Source organism: Dipodomys merriami, unplaced genomic scaffold (assembly GCF_024711535.1).
Source record: "Dipodomys merriami isolate MVZ:Mamm:240054 unplaced genomic scaffold, mDipMer1.0.p SCAF_328, whole genome shotgun sequence".
NCBI lineage: Eukaryota > Metazoa > Chordata > Mammalia > Rodentia > Heteromyidae > Dipodomys > Dipodomys merriami.
The window spans coordinates 889,133-914,408 of NW_027204804.1; the positions used below are offsets into that span (position 1 = coordinate 889,133).

General features: G+C 48.3%; 3 protein-coding genes across 5 annotated transcripts; 1 reads left to right on the plus strand and 2 right to left on the minus strand.

Annotated features, from left to right (window-relative positions):
* The first annotated feature begins 525 nt into the window (after positions 1–525).
* LOC138841755 (zinc finger protein 771) lies at positions 526–14,849 on the plus strand. Of its 3 annotated transcripts, XM_070042619.1 has the most exons (4): positions 526–642; positions 721–861; positions 1,232–1,381; positions 13,827–14,849. In XM_070042619.1, the coding sequence occupies exons 2-4, from the start codon at positions 745–747 to the stop codon at positions 14,637–14,639; spliced, it is 1,080 nt and encodes a 359-aa protein (XP_069898720.1). In that variant the 5' UTR covers positions 526–642; positions 721–744; the 3' UTR covers positions 14,640–14,849. The 3 variants fall into 3 exon arrangements, with proteins under 3 accessions (XP_069898720.1, XP_069898721.1, XP_069898722.1); XM_070042620.1 differs by lacking the exon at positions 721–861; XM_070042621.1 differs by lacking the exons at positions 526–642; positions 721–861; positions 1,232–1,381 and adding an exon at positions 11,600–11,680.
* Positions 14,850–15,251: 402 nt separating this feature from the next.
* On the minus strand, positions 15,252–18,348 carry LOC138841696 (dCTP pyrophosphatase 1-like). The gene is made up of 3 exons (XM_070042473.1): positions 18,204–18,348; positions 17,035–17,145; positions 15,252–15,676 (listed from the first exon to the last, which is right to left on the minus strand). Exons 1-3 carry the CDS (start codon positions 18,302–18,304, stop codon positions 15,397–15,399), a joined length of 492 nt encoding a protein of 163 aa, XP_069898574.1. The 5' UTR covers positions 18,305–18,348; the 3' UTR covers positions 15,252–15,396.
* Positions 18,349–21,553: 3,205 nt separating this feature from the next.
* LOC138841756 (selenide, water dikinase 2-like) lies at positions 21,554–23,867 on the minus strand. The gene has a single exon (XM_070042623.1). The coding sequence runs from the start codon at positions 23,682–23,684 to the stop codon at positions 22,338–22,340; it is 1,347 nt and encodes a 448-aa protein (XP_069898724.1). The 5' UTR covers positions 23,685–23,867; the 3' UTR covers positions 21,554–22,337.
* Between the last annotated feature and the right edge of the window lie 1,409 nt (positions 23,868–25,276).

Genomic DNA, 25,276 nt, shown 5'->3' on the forward strand with positions numbered 1-25,276 from the left:
CTCAGCCCCTGGAGTAGCTCCAGTGCGGGCGTGCGCGGCGCGCGTGCACACACACACACACACACACACACACACAAATTATTCTGAGGGCCAAACTTTGGTGGTCTGGGTTTGGACTAATTTTCCAGCTAGGGTACAAGTCACAACTTAGGCAAATGAGTTTACTTCCCTGAACTTCATTTAGCTCATCTGTAAAATGGGCCATCTCCCCCCGTGGTACATATCAAATGAGACCAAGTGTGTAAATGCTGGGCCTAACCGGCGCAAAGTAAGTTTACCACACAATAAACAACAAGAAGAGCTTGGGCTTCTGTTGATTTGGGCGGTATAAATTCAAAGAAGCAAGAAGACTCCTAGAGGCCGGAAGATCGGGCAGAGTACGAAAGGAAGCAAGAAACAGGAGGGGGGAAAAGGTATGGACGAGGTAGGAGGTGAGGAGGCAACAGGGTCCGCCCTCCAGGCGGGGCGCCAGCGAGAGGCCCTAGCCGGGGCGGGAGCGCACGTGGCCTATTTCGGGCGGAGCAGACGAGCTTGGCCGCGGAGTAGACCTCGCAGCTGACTCGACCGCGGCTGCGGGCACCTCCAAAGCTGGGCAAGGGAAGCTTTCCGATCCTTAAGAGTTGGGGAGTAGGGGGTCTCTCGGTAAGCGCAGGGGCTGGGCTCTGGGCCTCCCCAGGCGGATAGGGCCTAATGTCTGGGTCATCTGGGCTCCTCCCCTAGGGGCGTGGCCAGGCCATCGGACCAATGAGCGGTCGCCTCCGCGGCCCCGCCCCCGCCCCGTCCCCGGAGCCGCGGCCTCACGGAGTAGCGAACCGCCCCGCGCCCAGGCCTGGGGCTGCGCGAGCGCCGAACCTTGGGCTGGTGAGTGCGCAGTCCTCCCCTGGGTCGCCGCCCCATCCTGCCTCCAGCCCGTCCCGCAGGGCTCCAGGTCGCTGACCCAGGCTCCGGGGAGTGACTCAGCGCGGGGAGGGTAGCGACTAGCGAGGGCTGGGGATTCGAACTGTTCAGGGCCTTGAATGCCGGGATGAGTGGGGGTGAATGGATATGTCCTAGGCTGGCCCCTGGGCTGCGCCGGAGCATGGGGCTTGGGTGGATGAGAGAGGGCCAGACTCGGAGGCCAGGCCAGGGCTGGAGAAGCCACCGCTGCACCGCCTAGTCTGGGTCAGGGCCATGGGAAGGGGCAGGGGGGAGGGGCCGGGTCCTGAGCTTCTGATCCAGCTCCATGCCTCAGATCACCAAGATGCCTGGAGAACAGCAGGCAGAGGAGGAGGAGGAGGAAGAAATGCAAGAGGAGATGGTGCTGCTGGTGAAGGGTGAGGAGGAGGAAGGTGAGGAGAAGTATGAGGTGGTGAAACTCAAGATCCCTGTGGACAACAAGGAGGTAAGCATCACATAAACACCCTGGGGCCCGCCACCCACAATCCTGAGGGCCACGCTCAGCCTTCCTCAGATGGAAGCCCGGGATCTGGCTCTCATCTCCCACCTAGAATCTAAAGGTTTACTCATTCTGCCCTTCATCCTAGCTTCCCTCACACAGATGTCTGGCCTGCTGTGTGCCAGACTCTTGTCTGTGCTGGGTGCTTGGGACAAAGCACTTCCCCTTTGCTCTCCATAGAGCTGGGTGTCAAACAGACAATCACAAGCCTGTGTGATGGGTGCAGGAACATGGAGGCGGTAAAACCCAGAGATGACTTAGTTCAGACTTCGGAGTGGGGGAGGTCAGGCTAGGCCACAGTAACAGTACGTAACTCTTGCACAGTTTCCTGTGTGCCAGACAATTCTAAACCCTCTATTCTATGATGTAGGTAGTGTTCATTCCATTTTACAAGTGAGGAAACTGAGGCCCAGGATAATTTGGTCACTGACCTAGGGTCTCAAAGTTGGTATCTGAGGTCAGTAGGAATCTGAGGGATGAAGTGGACCAGCCGCAGGCAAAGGATCAGGTGGAATTGGAAAGGCAAGTGGCTGGCTCATGCCGTTGAATGGTAAGGGTTTGGTTGGGAGGCTCACAGGGAATCTGGATTCTGTACTGAGGGTAGCTGAAGGTTTTCAGGATATCATAATGAGTTGGAGTTCCCCATTTATGACCTTAATTGCCACCAAGTAGGTTTCTACTTCCCAGAGCTGCATGAGATTCTGGCTACCCCTAGTCTGAGTAGCTCTTACTCTGCTGGAGGGGGCTCTTGCTCTGGAGGTTTTAAGGCCCAGTTCCTAAGAAACGTTTGCTGCCCCCTAATGGCCATGTTGAGTCCTAAAAGGAAGAGGGCTGGCTGCTTAGGTCTGTTTAGTCTAAATGGCTAAGTAGCTCTGCTCCCATCTCCCCTTCCTCCCCCGACTTGGCCCATTAGTTTCTCCCAGCATGCCTCTTCTGCCCCAATGGGCCTTCTGATCTCCTTTGACTTAGACAGATATTCTAAGTTTACAGGCTCTAGAGCTTAGGGTGGGCTATCAGCTCCATTTCAGAGCTCAGGGACAGGCGCCCAGGCCCTGAGTTCAAGCCCCAGGACTGACCCCCCAAAAAAACAACAATAAAAAAAAGTTAGAACTGTGTCTGACACAGAAGCATTATGTAAACAGTCATTATTATTAATATTATTCCTAAACTTAAGGGCCTTGGGCTGTCATCCTTCTAGATATTTTTCCAGCCTCCTCTCCCCTCCTTCCTTTTTTCCCCCCTGACAGTACTGGGACTTGAGTGTAGGACTTTTGCACTGTCCCTTAGCTTTTTCCCTCAAGTCTAGCACTCTGCAACTTGAGGCACAGCTCCATCCTGGTTTTTTTCTGGTTTATTGGAGATAAGAGTCTCATGGATTTTTCTGATTTGAACCCATATCATCAGATCTCAGCCTCCTGAGTAGCTAGGATTATAGGTATGAGCCACTGGGCCCAGAAAAATCCATACTTATTTGAGGCTGAACCCTGAGATCTGGAGATGAACAAAGAAGCCTATTTGGATGCCTACACACACCCCAGTCAGTAGGGAAGCAATAGTGTGCTGACATGGGCCCAACACAGGCTTAGGAGGGCCGACAGATGATGGAGAGAGAGGGAGGTCATTCCCGGAGGAGGATATTCTAATAGTAAAGGTCTGGAGCAGGTGGACTCATCTTGGGTCCAGAGCACAAAAGGCCTTGAAGTAAGCCAGGGGAGCAAGGAGGATGGACTGGGTATAGCTTGTAGTCCTATGGGAAGTCTTAAATCAGGGGAGGGACATGGTTGGAGTGTTTGTTGAGAAGATTCATTGATTGATAGGAGGACATCAGTGTAAGGTTGGTGGCCTGCTCAAAAGCTGAAGTGAGGGCTGGGAAGGTGGCTCATTGGTAGAGTGCTTGCCTCGCATACATGAGGCCCTGGGTTCAATTCCTCAGCACCACATAAACAGAAAAAGCCGGAAGTGGCACTGTGGCTCAAGTGGTAGAGCACTAGCCTGAAGCTGAAGAGCTGAGGGATAGTGCCCAGGCCCAGAATTCAAGCCCCACAACTCACAAAAAGAAGTGAAGGAGAGAAGGGGTATTTGGGAACCCCAACTAGACAGGCTGACACTGAGGAGCAGAAGGACAGTTTGGCATAAAAGCTAAGACAATATGTCTGGCCAGACTTCATCGTGTATCATATAGCCACCAAATCCTACCTCTACCATGTACCACCTTTGCCTCAGCTTCTCCATCTTTAAAATGAGATAATGGTATAAGATCATTAAATGCCAGTCTGAGAAATGACATCTGGAGAAGTGGATTAGGAGAAGGTAGAATGGAGGATTACAAACATTTAGCAGATGGCTCAATAATTGGATATGGGGCTCCCAGAACCTCATTTCTCTCTGTAAAAACAAGTGATCTCAAGCCAGGCTCATACCTGTAATCCTAGCTATTGAGAAGGCTGAAATGTGAGGATCATGGTTCAAAGCCAGCCTGGGCAGGAAAATCCATGAGACTCTTATCTCCAATAAGCTACTTAGAAAAATCTGGAAATAGCTGGGCACCGGTGGCTCACGCCTATAATCCTAGCTACTCAGGAGGCTGAGATCTGAGATGCAGTTCAAAACCAGCCCATGCAGGAAAGCTGGTGAGACTCTTACCTCCAATAAACCACAGAAAACTGGAAGTGGCGCTGTGGCTCAAGTGATAGAGTGCTAGCCTTAGCAAAAAAGCTCAGGGACAGCACCCAAGGCCCTAAGTTCAGGCCGCAGGACTCACACACACACACAAAGTGACCTCAAAATTGCCTGCCAGCTGAGTGTGAAGGTACATACCTGTAATCTCAGCATTTGAGATTACACCTCTCAGGCAGGAAAGTGTAATCTCAGCATTTGGGAGACCGGCATACCAGCCTAGACTATGTAGTGAGAACCTGTCAATAAACAAACAAATGTGCCTTCCAGTGCTGAATTCTGTGATTGTTAGCTAAACTTTAATTACACTGCATATAGTGGCTGGAGTATTTGCTGTGTCTCAAACTCCAATCTATCTTTAAGGAGTAGAAAGTTGTTTTGATTTTGTTGGTTGTGGGGCTTGTACTCAGGGCCTGAGCTCTTTTGCTCAAGGCTAGTGTTCTACCACTTTGAGCCACAGCTCCACTTCCAGTTTTTTTGTTTTTTGTTGTTGTTGTTGGTTATGGGGCCTAAACTCTGAGCTTGGGTGCTATCCTTCCACTCTTCAGCTCAAGGCTAGCGCTCTACCACTTGAGTCACAGCACCACTTCTGGCTTTTTCTGCTTATGTGGTGCTGAGGAATTGAACCCAGGGACTCATGCATGCAAGGCAAGCACTCTACCAGTGAGCCACCTTCCCAGCCTCCACTTCCAGTTTTTGAGGAGTTAGTTGGAGTTAAGAGTCCCATGAGGATTTTTCTGCCCAGTCTGGCTTTGAACCATGATCCTCAGATCTCAGCTTCCTGAGTAGCTAGGATTATAGGCATGAGCCACTGGTACCCAGGTCAGAAAAAGATTTTCTAAGAGGGAAAATTTATGTTCATTCACATCTCTCTCCTTGGCTTGAATTCTGGAGTGGTTTTATTTCCCTATGATGAATTCTCAGCTCTTCAGCCTGGTATTCAAAGCTCTTCACCATTGGACCTCATCATTCCAGATTCATTCCTAACTCCTCTACATCTGTCCCATGCCCACCTTCAAACTCACCTGTTTCTCACCTCTGAGGTTTTATCCATGAGGTCTTAGCTTGTAAAACCTTCTGCTTTTTCCACCTGTTTTCCACAGGAGCCATTCCTCTTTTTTAGATCAGCTTACTTCATTTTTTTTTTTTGGGGGGGGGGTCCGGTCGTGGGCCTGAACTCTGGGCCTGGGCGCTGTCCCTCAGCTCTTCAGCTCAAGGCTAGCGCTCTACCACTTGAGCCACAGCGCCACTTCCAGCTTTTTCTTTTTGTTTATGTGGTGCTGAGGAATCGAACCCAGAGCCTCAGGCATGCAAGGCAAGTGCTCTACCACTGAGCCACCTTCCCAGCCCTCTTTTCTTTTTTTGAGATGGGGGGGGGGAGAGCGGCTCACTATGTTGTCTAGGCTGGCCTTGAACTTAGGATCTTCTGGTCTCAGTCTCCCAATAGCTTCGATTAAAGATGTTTGTCACCATAACTAACAGGTTGCTTAATTTTTAACATGCATTCAAACCACTTGAGGATCTTGTTAAAAATGAAGATTTTGCTTGTTGGTTTTTGTGATGTGGGGGAACAAACCTAAGACTTTGCTCATGCTAGGTAAGTGCTCTACTACTGGATTACACACTGTTAGCTGAAAATGGAAATTCTGAGTCCATAAATCTGGGGCAGGGTTGAGATTGAGCATTTCTCGGTGTGTGTGTATGCGTGCACATTGCTGGGGCTTGAATTCAGGGTCTCTTTCAACTTCCTTGTCTAGCTTTTTGCTAGTTAACTGGAAATAAGAGTTATTTATATTTGTCTGATTGGGTCTCAAATCATGGTCCTTAGATCTCAGTCTCTGAGTTGTTGGGGTAATAGGGGAAAGAGAGAGAGAGAGCAGGGGGGGGAGAGAGAGAGGATGTGTGTGTTTCAATTTTTTTTGTGTGTGTGCCAGTTCTGGGGCTTGACTTCAGGGCCTGGGGTGCTGTCCCTGAGCTTTTGTGCTCAAGATTAGTGCTTTACAATTTTGAGCCACAGCACCATTTCTGGCTTTTTAGTAGTTAATTGGAGATAAGAGTCTCATGGACTTTCCTGCCTGGGCTAGCTTTGAACAGCGATCCTCAGATCTCAGGCTTCTGAGCAGCTAGCATTACAGGGATAAGCTCCCATCACCCGGCTATGTTTAAAATTTTTTGGCAATATGTGTTTGAACTCTGGACCTATATCCAGAGTTTACCCTGCTCTACCACTTGAACTAGGCAGTCAGCCCTTTTTACTTTTGGTTTGTTTTTTATTTTTGGTTGGTTGTGGGGCTTGAACTCTGGGCCTGTGTGCTGTCCCTAAGCTCTTCAGCTCAAGGCTAGCTCTCTACCACTTGAGCCACAAACACCACTTCTGGTTTTCGGAGTGGTTTATTGGAGATAAGAGTCTCATGGACTTTTCCTGCACAGGCTGCCTTTTAACCACGATCCTCAGTTCTCAGCCTCTTGAGTAGCTAGGATTACAGGTATGGCGCCAACCTTTTAGGTTATTTCTGCTTATGTGGTGCTGAGGAATCGAACCCAGGGCCTCATGCATGCAAGGCAAGCACTCTACCACTGAGCCACCTTCCCAGCCCCTAGGTTATTTCTTTCTGAGGGGGCATTATGCCTTTTGCCTTAGCTAGCCTGTAACCCACAATCTTCTATATATGTTTTCTGAGTAGCTGGGATTACATGTGTGGACAACTGTACCCAGACAGGTTTTACTTGGTACCAAAAAGAAGGAAGATTTTGACTATTAGAAGGATCTGGCGAGTAGACAAGCTGGGTAGGTGCCTCTCAAACTTTATTAAGGGAGACTTTATGTTTGTATTGTGCATTAAGAGAATAGATGTTCTGGACAATGACAGAACTCCAGTTCAGACCTTGATTTTGCCATTTAGTAGCACTAAAGCCTTGGCTTGCCAGGTAACTTTTTTCTTTTTTTCTCGGTTGTGGGGCCTGATCCCTAGGCCTGGGCTCTGTCCCTCAGCTCTTCAGCTGTAGACTAGTGCTCTACCACTTGAGCCATGGCACCACTTCTGGCTTTTTCTGCTTATGTGGTGCTGAGGAATCGAACCCAGGGCCTCATGCATGCAAGGCAAGCACTCTACCACTGAGCTACCTTCCCAGCCAACTTTTTTCTATCTCAGTTTCCTCATTTATAAAATGGGCAAGATAGCTAACACAAAGGATTGTGATTTCTTTCTGTTTGTGTATATGCCAGTCCTGGACTGGAACTTAGGGCCTGGGCACTGTCCTTGAACTTTTATGCTCAAGGCTAGCACTCAACACTTGAGCCAGAGCTCTACTTGTGGCTTTATGGTAGTTAACTAGAGATAAGAGTCTCATGGACTTTCTTGCCCAGATTCACTTTGAACCTTGGTCCTCAGATCTCAGCCTCCTGAATAGCTAGGATTACATGTTTAGACAGTTTCTCACTATGTAGCTCAGGCTGGCTTTCAACTTTTAAGGGCAGGGGTTACTGGTGTGTGACACTGTGGAAATTTTGAATGAGTTTTAAATGAGACCATTGTTGTGGGAAATGAATGTAGCTCAATGGTACAGTGGTTATGTACTATGAACAATGCCCTAGGTTTTATCCTCAGCAGGCCCACAAAAAAAGGTGTGCTTTTATTATTTACTTATTATTTTGCCAGTCCTGGGGCTGGAACTCAGAGCCAGGGCTTCTTTTTGCTCAAGGCTAGCACTCTTAACACTTGAGCCACAGCACCACTTCTGGCTTTTTCTGTGTATGTGATGCTGAGAAATCGAACCCAGCGCTTGGTGCATGCTAGGCAAGCACTCTACCACTAAGCCACATTCCCAACCCAAGCTCTTCAACAAAGGAAAATAAGAGGAAAAAAAGCACTTAGCACACAGTTCCTGGAACATAGTGAATACTCAAAAAATGGAATCAATTATTAACAATTAGAAAAGTAAGCTGGGCACTGGTAGCTCATGCCTGTAATACTAGCTCCTCAGGAGACTGAGATCTGAGGATCATGGTTTGAAGGCATCCTGGGCAGGAAAGTCTATGAGACTTTGTCACTAACCACCAAAAAAGCTAGAAATGGAGCTGTTGCTCAAGTGATAAAGTCCCAGCCTTGAACAAAAGAAGTGCCCAGTACAGTACCAGCACACATACATACACACAAGTAAATTAGAAAAGTAATGGCTAAGGATGCAACTAGGATGTTGACCATAGTTACAAGAATTTAAGCAAGAAGACAAAAATTATTCATTTCTTATTCCTGGATTGTTACTGTACTTAATTCTCCCTCTATAGTGCCCCATTGTTGCAATTCAGATATTTATTATAATTTTTAAGTCTACTAGTTGTAGAATATAAGACACCCACAGGCCTTTAATGATAGCCTGCACTGGTATTTGTCAAGTTTCTGTTGCATGTGTACTATCTTATTCACGGTATTCTATTAGTGCTCTTAAAATGGATTCATAATGTTTTGTTAAGTAAATTTACCTTCATCTAAACAACCATATTGGTGAAATTGTGAGTTTCGAGTAATCCATGGTTTTTCTAATGTCCATGAAATAAACACATAATGATTATAAGAAGATAGAAAATTTCCCACACACGACCTAGAATGTTATTGTATCTTACACTGTGGCCACCGCAAATTGGGAAACTTTGAACTTATGTCCTCAAGACCTTGAGACAGGATAAACAAATGAGTAGCCCAGAGTCTTAGTAAGCTAGAATCAGCTTCTAACCAAGATTCTTCTTCAAGCACCAAGAATCAAGATTCTTCTTTTTTAAAAAAAATTAAATTAAGCTGGGCACTGGTGCCTCACACTCATAATTCTAGCTACTTTTTTGCCAACTCAGGCAAAAAAGTCCTCACGAGACTCTTACCTCCAATTAATCACTCAAAAACTGGAAGTGGCTGGGTGCTGATGGCTCACACCTATAATCCTAGCTACTCAGGAGGCTGAGATCTGAGGATCGAGGTTCAAAGCCAGCCTGGGCAGGAAAGTCTGTGAGACTCTTACCTCCAATTAACCACCAGAAAAATGGAAGTGGCACTGTGGCTCAAGTGGTAGAGTGCTAGCCTTGAACTGAAGAGCTCAGGGACAGGGCCTGGGCCCAGAGTTCAAGTCCCACGGCCTACAAAAAGACATAAAACAAACAAACAACTGTATGTGGTGCTGTGGCTCAAGTGGTAGAGCATTAGCCTTGAGCAAAAAGAGGCTCAGGGACAGCACCCAGTCCCTAAGTTCAAGCCCCCAAACCAACAAAACATAAATAATTAAAGTTTTGATATTTAAGTAGTTGTACAAAGGGGTTACTATTCAACAAATAGGTTGATAAGTATAATACATCTTGATCTTCGTGCTTATGTGAAGAATTTATTTGTTGTCCATGTCAGTGAAGTCAATAAGAAGTCCCCAGGGTGCACCAAAGTCACCTTAAAGAAGGGTGCCAAGGGAAAAAAAAAAAAAAGGGCCAGAAAAATATCAATGTAATGAAAAAAGTTCTCTTCACAATGGCTGAAGTGTTGGAATAAACCCTGCATGTCAAAACCAGGCCAAGACTGGCAAGTGTGACCTTGCACTGAGGCTGTGCCAGACCTGCAGTGGGGAGTTTCTTGATTTAAAGTATCCAGTTTTATTTTAACTTGAATCTCTCTTGGAGAAAGTCAGGGACTTGGAGTCCAGCCTATTCCAGCTTAGTGGTGTCAATTCAGGGAAGCATTGTCTCCTGGTTGCCCCTCGATTATGAAATTTGCTTCCTTCAGTCTCAGGCTTCTCTACCAAAAAAGAGGTAACACCTGACTAGGAGAGTGAGTGCAATAATGTACATAGAGTAGTGTTGTCAAAGCTTAATACTGTGGCATTAATGGCAGTCCCCTCCCCACCTTATGGATATATTCCAAGACACCTCCTAGTGAAACCCTGAAACTTTACATATACTATGCTTTTTTCCTAACTATGCTTTTTTTCCTAACTGCATATCTATAATTACTTTTTCTGTGCCAAAATTGGGGCTTGATCTCAAGGCCTTGCTCTCTCATTTGGCTTATTTGCTCAAAATTGCCACTGTAGTTGGGCACTAGTAGCTCACATCTATAATCCTAGCTACTTAGGAAGCTGAGATGTGAGGATCAAGGTTCACAGACAGCCCAGGCAGGAAAGTCTGTGTGAGACTCTTATCTCCAATGAACCACCAGAAAACCAAAAGTGGCACTGTGGCTCAAAGTGGTAGCCTTGAACAAAAGAGCACAGGGATAACACCCAGGCCCAGAGTTCAAGCCTCATAAAAAAAAAAGAAAAAAAAATGGGGAGGGGAACTGGCACTGTACCATTTAAGCCACATTTCTACTTCCAAAGTTTAATTTATAAATTAAAAAAAGAGATTAACAACCACTAGAACAATAGAACAATTATAACAGTATGCTGTAATAAAAATTACTTGAAACTTACAGATTGATTTTTTTTTTTTTTTTTTGGCCTGGAATTTCTACTAGATTTTTTTTTTTTTTTGTCTATTGTGGGGCCTGAACTTTGGGCCTGGGTGCTGTCCCTCAGCTCTTCAGCTCAAGGCTAGTGCTCTACCACTTGAGCAACAGCACCACTTCCGATTTTTTCTGCTTATGTGGTACTGAGGAATCGAACCCAGGCCTCATGCATGCAAGGCAAGCGCTCTACCACTGAGCCACCTTCCCAGCCCCTCCACTTGGTATTTTCTGATCATACTTGACAGCATTGAAATAGGAAAGTCAAATCACGCATGAAGGGACTGTTGAATTATTATTATTATTATTATTATTTTATTTATTTATTTTGGTGGGTCGCGGGGCTTGAACTCTGGGCCTGGGCGCTGTCCCTCAGCTCTTCAGCTCAAGGCGAGCACTCTACTACTTGAGCTACAGCGCCACTTCCGGTTTTCTTGTGGTTTATTGGAGAGAGGAGTCTCACGGTCTCTCCAGCCCGGGCTGGCTTTGAACCGCGATCCTCAGATCTCAGCCTCCTGAGGAGCTAGGATTACAGGCTTGAGCCACCAGCGCCCGGCTTTATTATTATTATTATTAGTAGTAGTAGTAGTATATGGTTAAAATTAGCCATTTGCTAATTTTTCAATTTATTTTGATTCCCAGTTTGAATTCAAAGTTAATTTTTTTCCCAACTTTTTTTTGTGCTGACCGTGGGACTTGAACTCAGGCCCTCAAACTCTCACTTGGCTTTTTTTTGCTCAAGGCTGGCATTCTTACCATTTGAACCACACCTCCACTTATGATTTTTGGAGGTTAATTGGAGATAAGAGTCTCATAGACTTTTCTGCCCAGGCTAGCTTTGAACCAAGATTGTCAGACCTCAGCCTCCTCAGCAGCATGGGCCAGAGGTACCTGGTACTCTCTGATCTTGATCTGTCCATCTGTAGCTTCAGAAAAGCAGTTAATTATCCTCTTTTACCATGTTTCATCATCTTTAAACAGGATAACAACAGAAGGAATACACCAGGTGCTGGTGTCTCATGCCTATAATCCTGGCTGCCCAGGAGACAGATCTGAGGATCGCTGTTCAAAGCCAGCCTGGGCAGGAAAGTTGGTGAGATTCTTATCTCCAATAAACTATCCCAGAAAAGCCAGAAGTGGAGCTGTGGCTCAAGTGGTAGAGCACGAACCTTGAACAAAAGAAGCTCAGGGAAGTGCCCAGACCCCAACTTCAAGCCCCAGGTCTGGCACAAGGGAAAATTTAAAAAAGAGACTGGATATGAGAGATGCTAACACAGTCTTGACCTTAATATATGCCAGAGATTTCCTTCAGTTATGAATTAGTGCTCTTAATTGCTTGACCCACCCTAGATACTCATTACAGTTTTCCTGGGCTGAGCATTCTTTTGAGCCACAGCTCCACTTCTGGTTTTCTGCTTGTTAATTAGAGGTAAGAGTCTGGAGCCCTTTCCCAATCAGACTGGCTTTGAACCATGATCCTCAGATCTCAGCCTCCTGGGTAGCTAGGATTACTGGTGTGAGCCTGCTCCCAGCTGAGCATTCCCTTTTCTAAGGAAGCAGAGCCTCATCATTCCGATTTGCTGTTAATACAAAATGTTTCCTTTTACCCACCTCCTACAAAGCTATCCTTTTTCTTTCTTTCTGGTTTTATCTCTCAAAACTCTTAGCTTCATGAAAGTGGCTCATTTCCAAATATTTTCATTTTAGTCCTCAGAATACCAGTTGTTTTTTTTTTTTTTTTTTAACCATTGCTCTTTTCTTCACAGCTTAAAAAAACAAAAGGTGCTTACTCTTAAAAGTCGGTCAAACGTCCTGGCCCAGGATGTCACTGTCCTTGTTTCTTCTCAGATTTGGTTGCTGGCTGCTTATCTTGCTGTCCCAGATTTTCTGTGCCCATTCTCTGGGTGATCTTCTCTCATCTCAAGGCTTTAAAAACCACCTGGAGGTTGACAGCTTCTCAGTTAACATCTCCAGTCCTGAGCTCTAGATGTGTCAAGAATTGACTGTCCACAAAGCCCCAAACAGATCTCACCTCACAACCTGCTCTTCCCATCATCTTCATCTCTATAAATGACAGCTTCTTCAATAGTTGCTAAACCCACCCCCCAAAAAAACCTTTCATTATTCTCTTTATATACCACTTCGAATCCATTATTATTAAATCTTCTGTCATAAACCACAGCCAGAATCCAACTTCCCACCAAATCCACCTTCCACTTTGGTTTCTTGGATCTAAGCTATGTCATATATGTCTGTGTGTGTGTATACATATATATATATGTTGTATATATACATACATTTACATATATATGATACTGTAAAGAGGGGTTACAGTTACATGAGCAAGGTAATGAGTCTTTTCCTATAAAGCATTGTTACCCCCTCTTGGTTTTTCCCTACCATCCCTTTCCTCCCCACAGCTATGTCTTCTTTTATCACTGACTAGCCTCCTTATGGAACCCTTCTGCGCCTTCTGCTCTCCATTTTCTTGTGGAGCCTGTTGATCTAAGGGTGATCTAGTTAGCCACTTCCCTGCTCAAAACTCTTCATCCCTTCTAATAGATCCCCACCTTTAACTATGCCCATAAGGGTCAGGGCACACTCTCCCTTAGATTTTTTTTTTTCTTGCTCAAGGCTGGTGGGCTACTACTTGAACCAAACTCCACTTCCAGCTCTTTGCTGGTTAATTGGAGATAAGTCTCTGCAGATTTTCCTGCTTGAGCTAACTTTGAATTGTGATCCTCGGCTCTCAGGCTCCTGAGTAGCTGGGATTACAGGTGTGAGCCACTAGCACCTGGCTCCCCATCTAATTTACACTAGAAGCCAGTCAGTACTGTGGCTAATTTACTCTTCTGCCTCCATCTCTCCATTTTTCTCTTCTCCCCTGATGTTACTCTATCGCTAAGGTGTTTTGACAACCCTATTTAAGTTTCCAGCATCCCTCATCCGTTCTTCCTGAAAGGAAGAAATGTTAAAATGCTGTCTTCTTACTTAGTACTGAGTCCTCAGTGCCCATGACACATTCTGGGACATTTCAACTGCCCAATAAGTATTTGCTGCATTAGTACGAATAGCTGGAAAGCCAGCAGGCATGGTGATGTGTTCCGTATGCAGCGAAGACACACAACCCCATTTACCTATCCTGCTGGCACGGCTGTGTCCTCAAAGAGGTTGACCCGGGTGTCCGGCTCCCGGGGGCCTGTGGGTCAGGGCTGACACGTCCTCTCCTCTCCCCGCAGGTCCCGGGCGAGATGCCAGCGCCGTCCGCCGACCCCGCGCGCCCCCACGCGTGCCCGGACTGCGGCCGCGCCTTTGCGCGCCGCTCCACGCTGGCCAAGCACGCGCGCACGCACACGGGCGAGCGGCCGTTCGCGTGCACCGAGTGCGGCCGGTGCTTCTCGCAGAAATCAGCGCTGACCAAACACGGCCGCACGCACACGGGCGAGCGGCCCTACCAGTGCCCGGAGTGCGACAAGCGCTTCTCCGCCGCCTCGAACCTGCGGCAGCACCGACGGCGCCACACGGGCGAGAAGCCGTACGCATGCGCCGACTGCGGCCGGCGCTTCGCGCAGAGCTCCAACTACGCACAGCACCTGCGCGTGCACACGGGCGAAAAGCCGTACGCGTGCCCGGACTGCGGACGAGCCTTCGGCGGAAGTTCGTGCCTGGCGCGCCACCGGCGCACGCACACGGGCGAGCGGCCGTACGCATGCGCCGACTGCGGCACGCGCTTCGCGCAGAGCTCGGCGCTGGCCAAGCACCGGCGCGTGCACACGGGCGAGAAGCCGCACCGCTGCGCCGTGTGCGGCCGGCGCTTCGGCCACCGCTCTAATCTGGCGGAGCACGCGCGCACGCACACCGGCGAGCGGCCCTACCCGTGCGCGGAGTGCGGCCGCCGCTTCCGCCTCAGCTCGCACTTCATCCGCCACCGTCGCGCACACATGCGGCGTCGCCTCTACATCTGCGTTGGTTGTGGCCGGGACTTTAAGCTTCCAGTCGGCGCCACGGCCGCCACCGCCACCGAGCGCTGCCCGGAATGCGAGGGCAGCTGAGCCGCCCTGGTCCTGCCTCGGCCCGGGGAGACTGCGCTGCACCGACCTGGACGTGTGGCTCCTCCCGCGCCCCTGCACCTGGGCCCGGGAGAGGATGGGGCCGGCCGGCCTGGCTGCTCTGGAACTCGGGGTCCCTGGGAGCCGTGGCCCACCCCCATCACTACAGTCCCGTGGCCTGTGTTAGTGAATAAAGTATTGTCTTCACGAGGATGGGATGATCTCCAGCCTGGGTGTTAGAGAGCTGGGTGGGGCCAAGCCTACAGTCTGGAATTGAGTTATGGGTGTGGCCATCCTGTGTGTGTGTGTATATGTATGCACGCGTGTGTGCTGGTGCTTGAACTCAGGGCCTAGATGCTGTCCCTTAGCCTTTTCTCTCAAGGCTGGCATTTTACCCCCTTTTAACCAACACTGCACCACAGTTTCTAATCTCTTTATAGATCTAGTGGGAGGTTTGCCTGAAATCCCACCGAGATTTTTGCTAGAACCCAGACTCTACCCTGCAGGTATGAGGCACAAGGATATGTGGGAACTGGGAATTGAGGCACCCTCTCTGGCAGCACCTGCTGAGAGAGAGCCTCCTTGGCTATACAGGAAGAAATCTGGAGGTTACACAAAACCGTTTATTGGGAGAGAAAACACTTGGGAGGCAGCTGCAGAGGTTCTGGGCCTCAGACATCTGGAAATAGAGCTCGCAGGCCCGTTGTTAGGAAAGGGGGAGATGGTTCCATGTTGAGATGTAGGTCCCAGTCCTGTATTTCTAGGTTGAGGGTTCATCTGCAGGCCTCACATTTTGGTCTTCAGAGATGGCTCCATGAGGCAAGTCTGTATACTTGCAGGCAGAGCCACGGGACAAGTGAACTGGGTACCGTCGCCGGTTGGTGTCCATTTTGGAGAGAACTGCTTGGGGAAGATCGACATGACAACGGGCTGCTAATGCTACCAGATAGATGAGGACATCACTAAGCTCTTCTTGAAGGGCTGCTCGTTCCTTCGGGGGCCAGGCATGGGGGCCAGGCTCTGCATCAGACTTCCACTGACTGGGGACAGAACATGACAGATACAGATTGCTACTAAATAGGACAATGGGCCACACCTCCCTTGGTAGTGTATAAGTGTGGGGGAGAGACCCCATGGATAAAAGCTATACCTCACCAGGTGCTGGTGGCTCATGCCTGTAATCCTAGCTACCCAGGAGGCTAAGATGAGGATCAAGGTTCAAAGCCAGTCCAGGCAAGAAAGTCCGTGAGACTCTTATCTCCAATTAACCACCAGAAAACGGGAAGTAGCACAGTGGCTCAAGTGGTAGAGCACTAGCCTTGAGCTAAAGAGCTGAGGGACAGTGCCCAGGTACAGAGTTCAAAAAAAAAAAAAGCTATACCTCTGTGTTTCTACCTGAGTCAGGGGGTGGCCAAGAGAATACTTTACTTGTTGGAGCTTTGGAGTCTCATTCTACTCTCTAGCCCAATCACTGGCACTCCAGAGCAAACCTCAGACCTTGAGCATCACAGAAGCCTTTTAATTCATCTTCCTAATGCACTCCTCTTTCTCATTGTCCACCAAGTCACTGATGACTTTGCCTCATAAACAAGCAAAATTGTCACAAGGACTTTGCACTTAGTGCTCCCTCTGCAAGCCTTTTCTCCTGCTCTTTTTATTTATTTTTGGTCAGTCATGGGGCCTGAACTCTGGGCCTAGGCTGTCCCTCAGCTCTTTAGCTCAAGGCTAGCACTCTACCACTGGAGCCACAGTGCCACTTCTGGCTTTTTCTACTTATGTGGTACTGAAGAATCGAATCCAGGGCCTCATGCAGGCAAGGCAAGCATTCTACCACTGAGCCACCTTCCCAGCCCTCCTGCTCTTTTTAGATTCTTCCTGGGCTGGCTCCTTCTTCTTTGGGTCTCAATTCAGATGTCACCTCTTCAGAAAGCCTTCCCTCTGTTACTTCCTCACGTCCTGTGTTACTTTATAAAATTGTCACAGTGTTTTGAAAACTCTCACACAGTTAATGCCAACTGATCTATAAAAAATGAAGAGCCTAGACCAAACTAGTAGCTGAGATTTGAGGACTGAGGTTTGAAGCCAGCCCAAGAAAGTCCACGAGACTCTTATTTCCAATGAACTCTCAAAAGAGTTATAAGTGGAGCTGTGACTCAAGTGGTACAGCGCTAGCCTCGAGCAAAAAAGATCACAGATAGTGCAGACCTTGAGTTCAAAACAAAAACAACTAAGGGGCAATGATTCAATCTATCCTGTGACAAAGTGGTCTTTGGATCACCTGTCCAAACTCCAGGGTTCTCTTATCCATCCTTTCCCACCCTTCTCCCCCACAGCACCATCTCTTAAGGAGTAGATGCCTCCACCATTACACTCTAACAAAAAGCCTGCATTTACTCACAAGAGTTCTGCCAGCTCTCCCACTTCTCCCACCAAGGCCAGGAGGAGGTTCCGAGGTTGGTGGAATTGGTTCCAGTCCCGCTCAGCAGCAAACTCTGCATGTAAGCGTCGGCTGGAAAAAAATAAACAGGCAAGCAGAAGTACAAGCTCAGGATTATGGGGTTAAGCAGCAGGTACCCCAGTGATATTTAAAGGGGGTATGCGCTAGGAAGCCAGCAGTATACCCCTGTAATTTTAATTACTCAGGAGGATGAGATCTGAGGATCAAGTTTCAAAGCCACCAGGGGCAGGAAAACTCTGTAAGACTCTTACTCCCAATTAACCAGCAGAAACCAAAAGTGGGGCTGTGGCTCAAGTGGTAGAGTACCAGCCTTGAGCAAAAAAAGTAAGGTACAGTACTCAGGTCTCAAATTCAAGCTGAAGCACTAAATAAATCAATGGGATTAAGGATTCTGTCAAGTAGTTTCTTTTTTTTTGGGTCCGGTCGTGGGGCCTGAACTCTGGGCCTGGACACTGTCCCTCAGCTCTTCAGCTCAAGGCTAGCGTTCTATCAACTGAGCCACAGCGCCACTTCCGGCTTTTTGTTTATGTGGTGCTGAGGAATCGAACCCAGGGCCTCATGTATGCAAGGCAAGCACTCTACCACTGAGCCACCTTCCCAGCCCCTGTCAAGTAGTTTCTTAGATGCTTTGAGCATGTCACTGCCTCTTTCACCATAAGCCAAGCCTAACAATAGTATTGTTTATTATGCCATCTCCTGCCTCTAATATTCTTGTTTCCTCTACCCAGAATGTCCCTATCTCTGCGCATTGGTTTGTTTTATCCAATGCTACAGCCACTTCCTCTAGGAAGACTTCCTTGATTTCCTCCAGTAAGAAGTAATGTCTCCCCGCAATGGACGGTCCATCTGCCCCTGCCCAACACCCCCCCCCAACTCCAGATGGGCAGAGGCAGTATCAGATCTCGTTAACCGCCCCCAAACTGGGCATCACCCCACTTCCTCCCCTTCAGTTGTGCACTGCTGAGCCCGTTTTGCACACGACAAGGTTCAGAGGTCAACAGGGAGTAGGCGGGGCCCGAGCACAACTGAGTTTTCTTCCCAACCACGTGGAGGTGGAGGGGCCCTCCCCAACAAGGGAAGGGGTCACCCCCCGATCTCAGGCTGCTTACATGTCCTCGAGCGTGGGCTCCGGGCTGAAGCTGAACGAGCCGGCAGCTGCAGTGCCATCCTCCCGCTCCTCCCCACGCGCATCGCCCCCGGCACGGGACATAACGCTCAACCCCTGGCAGACGCCACTACACAAAACCCCGCGCCACGCTCAGGGCCCGCCTCCGAGGCTCCTGGCCAATCACAAGCGTTCTCCATTCCTTCACAGGGCAGAACCGGAGGTAAAACCAATCACTGACGTGGGTTTTGGTACAACCCGCCTTTTACCCACACTGGACCAATCAGAAGAAGCTTCAAAGGTTGCACTATTAAACTCTCACCCTCGAATTCTTCCGCCTAAGCGGAACCTCTTAAAGGGAGAGGTACCAATTTGACTCCGGAAAGAGACTAGAGCGGAACGCAGAGCGCAGGCGCTTTACTTGCCTGGTGGCGTCAAGCTGAGCCCTAAGCCAAGCGGCAAGTGGGTTATGAACTGGTAGAGGATCAGCTGGATGGGAAAATCCTATAAATGAAGGACCTTACGCCTAGGGACAGGAGAAACTTTCTAAGTCTAGCTCGCATTCTATTTGAATGAGATTGAAGGAAAAGAGGAAGATGGTCAGCAATGACTAGGACCCACTTTTATTTTCCTACCTCAGATGTGTCTTTAGTTCAAAGAAGTTACACTCCCTCCCCATCCTTGTCCCAAGAAAAAGAATCATTCAGTCGTCCTTGAATAAAAAATGGTTCTAGATTATCCAGGTGCTATCCTATAGAGAGGTGGCATTCAGGTCTAAACTTCAGGATCCTGGTACTACTCTGTGGATCTGGAATTGGAAATTTTAGGTACCTCAACCCCCACCCTTCAAGAACTTCCCCAGGATTATTGTTGCTGATTTTTTTGGGGTGTGTGTGCCAGGCCTGGAAAATAATAGAATTTCACATTAGAAAATCACTTACCCTCGGAATTGTGAAAGCATTGTCTTTTAGCTCCCAGTCTTCATGGTAAGTAAGACAACGTCCTTAATCATAAACCTTTAAATCACGGCAATTAGAAGCATGAGCTCTGGAGTTAAGACTTTCTGTGTGACTTAGCACACAATGTTTTTCTTTTCTTTTTCTTCTTTTGCCAGTCCTGAGGCTTGAACTCAGGGTCTGGGCACTGTCTCCGAGCTTCTATTGCTCAAGGCTAGCACTCTACCACTTGAGTCACAGGGCCACTTCCGGCTTTTTCCCTGTATGTGATACTGAGGAATCGAAGCCAGGGTTTCATGCATGCTAGGCAAGCACTCTACCACTAAGCCACATTCCCAGCCACATTGTTTTTCTTTTCTGGACATATTTCTTAATCTTCCAGCACCTTAACTTCATTTGCAAAACGAGGTTGTTGGAATTTTGAGTTAATACATCTAAAGCACTCAGTGCCTGGCACAGAGCATACTGTGGAACCATTTGCTGTTGTTTGGTAGTGTCCCTTTATCCCTGGCATATTGAAATTTAATAAAATAATATGCTTCATTTTTTTTTTGGTGCTGGTACTGGGGCTTGAACTCAGGGCCTAAATGCTGTCCCTTTGCTTTTTCCTCAAGGATGGTACTCTATTGAGCCACACCTCTACTTACAGTTTCTTGGCTAATTGGAGATGTGTTTCCTGGAGCTGGGTGCTTGTGCCTCAAAGGGTGTCTGTGGCTCAAACTTGTAATCCCAGCTACTCAGGAGTACTGAGATCTGAGGATCTTGGTTTGAGCCAGCCTGGGCAGGAAAGTCCATGAGACTCTTTTTTTAAAATTTTATTTATTTATTTATTTATTTTATTTTTTTGGGTCCAGTTGTGGGGCCTTGAACTCTGGGCCTGGGCACTGTCCCTCAGCTCTTCAGCTCAAGGCTAGCGCTCTACCACTTGAGCCACAGCGCCACTTCCGGCTTTTTTGCTTATGTGGTGCTGAGGATTCGAACCCAGGGCCTCAGGCATGCAAGGCAAGCGCTCTACCACTGAGCCACCTTCCCAGCCCCGTCCATGAGACTCTTAATTCCAGTTAACCTACAAAAAGGGGTAGGTGTCAGTGGCTCGCATCTGTAATCCTAGCTACTCAGGAGGCTGAGATCTGAGGATCGTGGTTTACAGCCAGCTCCAGCAGGAAAGTCTGTGAGACTCTTATCTCCAATTAACCCCAGAAAACCAGAAGTGGCACTGTCTCAAATGGTAAAGCACTAGCCTTGAGCTGAAGAGTGCAGGGACAGCACCCAAGCCCAGAGTTCAAGCCCCATGACCAACCAAAAAAAAAAAAAAAAGCAAGAGCAAGAAAGGGACAGTCCCACGCCGAGTCTAAGCACCAGCATCTCCCCCCCTCCAACCCCCCTCTCCCCCTCCCCCGCCCCATTCCCTGTGTGTGTTCACAACAGAAAAGGAATCTCATAGACTTTTCTGCCCAGCTGGCTTCAAACTACAATCCTTGGGTCTAGAGTTCTGAGAATCTAGGATTACATGTATGAGCCATCAGTGCTCAGCAGAATTTTTATTTTTCTTTAATTTATTTATTTTCAGGTCCAGTTGTGAGGTATGAACTCTGGGCCTGGGCGCTGTCCCTCAGCTCTTCAGGTCAAGGCTAGAGCTCTACCACTTGAGCCACAGCGCCACTTCTGGCTTTTTTTCTTTTTGCTTATGTGGGACTGAGGAATCGAACCCAGGGCCTCAGGCATGCAAAGCAAGCACTCTACCACTGAGCCACCTTCCCAGCCCCTCAGCAGGATTTTTATTTGTTCCTTCTTGCTACGCTGGGCATTGAACCTGGGACCTTGTGCATCCTAGGTAAACACTTAGCTACCTTGCTCCACTTAATGGCTAAGTTGAGGAAGAGGGTGGGCAGTCTCATTTTTTCTTGCTTTGTCCTCTGCTGTGCCTGGTATTCCTGACTGCCCCTTTCCCAGGCAAGAGGTGAGTCACCTGTGTAATGGGAGGAGTTTGAGAAGTATAAAGATCTAATTAAATTGCATAAAAGCTTTCAACTGTTTTCATCCTTAGCCCTGACCCCCTCACCTTTCTAAGCACCTCTGGAGCCTATCAGTTTACTTCCTGTTGGTCTCCCCTGGCAGCTTCTAAGGCTTATCCCTCTCCCAGCCCCTTCCACTTTCCAAATCTTTCCTTTGCTATTTTTCCTCCTGCCCTTGGATTCCTCAAGTATATATCCATTTTCAGTCCCTTTGTGTCATATCAGGAAGAAGATACAAATCTAAATCTGGGTATTAAACCTCCCGGTCCAGGATGAGAGAAAATAACTCTTTCCACTTTGCTGGATTCTAAATGTATCAACAAGTTTAGTTGATAAGGCCAAAAGCTTGAGAATCGCCAAGAAGCAAACATTAGCCAGACAAGTTTTCCAACAAAGTCCCTTTTATTTATTAAACCAAAAGAAATTAGTAATTAAATCACCAGGAATTTTTCAGCACAATATTTAACATCTTAATGACCACCAAGGCCTGGGCTCTAGAGCTTGCTCTGCCTCTCCCAGTCCTTACCGGGCTTTAGAGGGAAAGACATCATTAATAGAGACCAAGTCAGGTGGTTGCATGTCCTCCTTTCCCAGTCATTGGACAAGCTGCTCAACTCTTGTCCAGAGTAGGAAAAGAGACAGTTCCTCAGAAAAAAAATCTAATAAAAGAATTTGACATTGCATCATAAGATTTCTCTTAACAATTTAGACTTATCAATAGTATTGGTTCAAACTCATTTGCTTCTCATTTTCATGTTGCAACTTAGTTTTTGTGTAGGTAATTCTAATAATCTCACCCCCTGTGCAGAAATGAATCAACCCAGTGCAAAGACAAATCCATCAAACTGGAACAGCTTCATCTTCATCTTGCTTTCAAAAGAGAAAGCAGGTTTTGGCTTTTTTTTTTTTTTTCCTGCTCCTCATCTATCTACCCAAGAGATGAACACATGTCCCTACCCCTCCCACCCCCAAGTTCAAAATGTTACTTCTGGCCTTGGAATGTACACACGGGCAGCTTTTGATGACTTGATTCAAATCACCTAGACAGGGCAGCTGGAACCACTACGCAGGCAGGCTTCTTTGGAAATTTCTTAAAATCAACACTTGAGACTCATCCATCATCGTGTACAAAGGCTTGAAGTTCCTAACAACTTCTGCTATTCCATCTCACGAATTAGGCTCAGAGGAAGCGTTGGAATTATCAGGAGCAGCAGCAGCAGCAGTGGCACCACGAGGTAGAACCTCAATGACTCGAGGCTTATCAATGATCCGAGCCGTCCTGTTTCCCTTTTCCACGATGCCGACAATCCAAGCTTGGTGACCCTCTCCATACTTTGAAGATTTGATTTCAGAACAGAAGCGGGCTGCCTGTTCTCTTGGCAGACAAATGAGCAGCCCTCCAGAGGTTTCAGATGAGGTTCCTTGGAGGAGTCCGAACCGCCCACTGGCCTTGCTGACGGCAGCCATCTTGGCGATGATTGGCAGATTATGAATGACAAATGACACCTCGTTTCTCTGCTGTTTGGCCAGATTCTGAGAGTGTCCCAAGATGCCAAAGCCTGTGATATCGGTGGCTGCATGGGCATTAAATGTGTGCATTAACCCAGCGGCAGTTCTGTTCAGGGTAGCCATATTGAACATGGCTTCCTGATAGGCCAGCTCGACTTCCTCTTTCGAGACTACCATCTTTATCTTACCCCACCTTTCGGGGTTATCCAACCATTGGTGGGCATTGACGGCAACCTGGGTTCCTAAGGGTTTGGTCAACACGAGCACATCCCCTACCACAGCGCTGTCAGGCATGATGAATTCATTGGGCTGACATACCACAGTGGCCACCCCACCGATGATAATCCAGGGGTTGACCACTGTCTGTCCACCCGTCACTGCGGTCCCTCCCTCCTCAGCAGCATCCCGAAAGCCTTTGACCATGAGCGGTGTCACCTTCTCTCGTTCCTCCTCACTCATACTCTGGCTGACGCTGAGTAACATTAGCATGTTGTCACATTCAGTAATGCCCATGGCGTAGAGATCACTCAGCACGTTGGCACACGCTATTCGCCCCATCATGTAAGGATCTTCGACCAAGGGGTAAAAGAAGTCAGTGGTCTGTATCAGCGACAGACCCCCGTGCCTCAGCGGGATGACGCACGAGTCCATCCCAATGCTCAGGGTGGGAAAGGCTGCGGCGGCTTGCAGGCCAGCTTCCTGGGCCACCTCATCGAGGCTTCCAACCAAGCCGGGGCCCAGCGGGGGCCGCATGGCCGGCTGCGTCAGTCCCTCCAGGAGTTTGAGCAGCGTCTCCTGGGGGACCTTGCAGCCTCAGCCCTTCATGCCGGAGAAGCCCGTCAGCCGCCAAGTCGGGCTGAGGCCCAGGGCTTGGGGCTCAAAGGGCCGGTAGCTCGAAAAGCCCCGGCCCAGAGACAAGATCGCCGGGCCCGAGGAGCCTTCCGCCGCCGCCACCACCATCGCCGCCATCGCCTCGCCGCTGGCGCCCGCGGCCGCTTCTGCCATCACTGCCGGCCTCGGCCGAGACAGGAGGCGGGGAGGAGAGACGGCTTTCAAAACAAAAATGCTACTCGAGTTAGCGTGAAGTAACAGTCAGTATTACCCGAAGAGCTGGCTCCCTCACGCGGCCCGCGCGGCACGACCACAACGCGCGACTCACGCCACACCGGTGCCTTCCGGAGCCAGAAGCCGCCGGCTTCCTCTATTTATAGAGACCTGGTGATTGACACATGCGCCATCCAATGAAGACGCTGCCCCCCCCGAGAGAGGCGGGCGCTTTCACTCCGAAAGGTGCTGGCAACTGCCGGGTTGCAAAAGAAGATCCCGGCGGGGGTGGCGGGACGTCACGTGCGTCCCGTTCGCCCGGCTTGAAATTTAAATGATCTCTCGGGAGTGGCGGGGACCGAAGTCCAGAATTCTTGCAAGCGAAGGATGACTAAGTGATCTCGGCCAAGGTCGTTTGACCGCACACACGAAATCGATCGCGTAGAAAAACAGCCCTGGAGACACAACCCGAGAGATTAAGGCAGCAAATGGCGACATCCACACAGCGGAACCCGCGCGCAGCTCCGCGACACTTCGGGCGGGAAGGTCGGACCCCCGGGCTGGGCGCCGAGGCTCCTCCTGCCACCCAGTGCTCTGTGTCACTTTCCCTCCCCAGCATCAATTCATTCCTCTGTGCAGTGGAAAACCTGACCTTATCTAGGTGCGCTCTTATTCAAGCTTCTGCATGTCTCTAAGTTTGATTTATTAATGTTTATTAAAAAAAAACACACCTGGGCTGGGAGCTGGTGGCTCCCACCTGGAATCCTAGCTACACAGAAAGCTGAGATCTGAGGATCTCAAGTTCAAAGCCAGCCTGGGCTGCAAAAGTCAATGAGACTCTTCTCTCCAATTAACCACCGCCATACCTGAAGTGGAGCTGTGGCTCCAGTGGTAGAAAGCTAGCCATGAACCAAAGGGCACCATGACAAAAAACAAAACAACAACAAAAAGAAAAACTCTGCACAAAGTACTTTTGACCCAACAGTTCCAGTTCTAGGATTGTATCCAACAGTTCTATGCATCCGTGTGGGATACTGTATTTATTGTTGTACTGATTGCATTATCATCTTAATAACACGTGAAGTGCTTATCAATCATGATTAAACTAAATGATAGTGTTAAGTGAAGTAGGATGGATAGAGAGATGAGGAGACAGGGAAAATATATTATTTTCAAGAAATAGCAAAAGGTCCAGATTGAGAAGTTAAAAAAAGGAGTGAACTGAAAAAAGCAACTAAGCTCGCTTCCCACCATACCTACCTCCTTGTTAAATTACAAAGTTAAGAGATATGCTTCTTTGAAATGGTAAAAATCTGAGAACTAGAGAGAAATATGGAAAGGGAGACACTGATCAAGATGCATTGTACTAACAGATGGATGAAGGGATCAAAAAAATGTGGCATATGCCCATCAGTATCTACTCAGGAGACTGAGATCTGAGGATCATGGTTCAAAGCCAGCCCAGGCAGGAAACTCTGAGACTCAGAAAACCAGAAGTGGCACTGTGGCTCAAGTGGTAGAGTGCTTGCCTTGAGCTGAAGAGCTGAGGGACA

Bases quoted from the DNA above. Each gene is read 5' to 3' on its own strand.
- LOC138841755 (XM_070042619.1), top strand. From the start codon at position 745: ATGAGCGGTCGCCTCCGCGGCCCCGCCCCCGCCCCGTCCCCGGAGCCG. The intron at 862-1,231 runs GTGAGTGCGCAG...TCCATGCCTCAG, and splicing joins GAGCGCCGAACCTTGGGCTG to ATCACCAAGATGCCTGGAGA. The intron at 1,382-13,826 runs GTAAGCATCACA...CTCTCCCCGCAG, and splicing joins TCCCTGTGGACAACAAGGAG to GTCCCGGGCGAGATGCCAGC.
- LOC138841696 (XM_070042473.1), bottom strand. From the start codon at position 18,304: ATGTCCCGTGCCGGGGGCGATGCGCGTGGGGAGGAGCGGGAGGATGGC. The intron at 17,146-18,203 runs GTAAGCAGCCTG...ATTTTTTTCCAG, and splicing joins GAGCCCACGCTCGAGGACAT to CCGACGCTTACATGCAGAGT. The intron at 15,677-17,034 runs GTGAGTAAATGC...TTCTGTCCCCAG, and splicing joins GGAGAGCTGGCAGAACTCTT to TCAGTGGAAGTCTGATGCAG.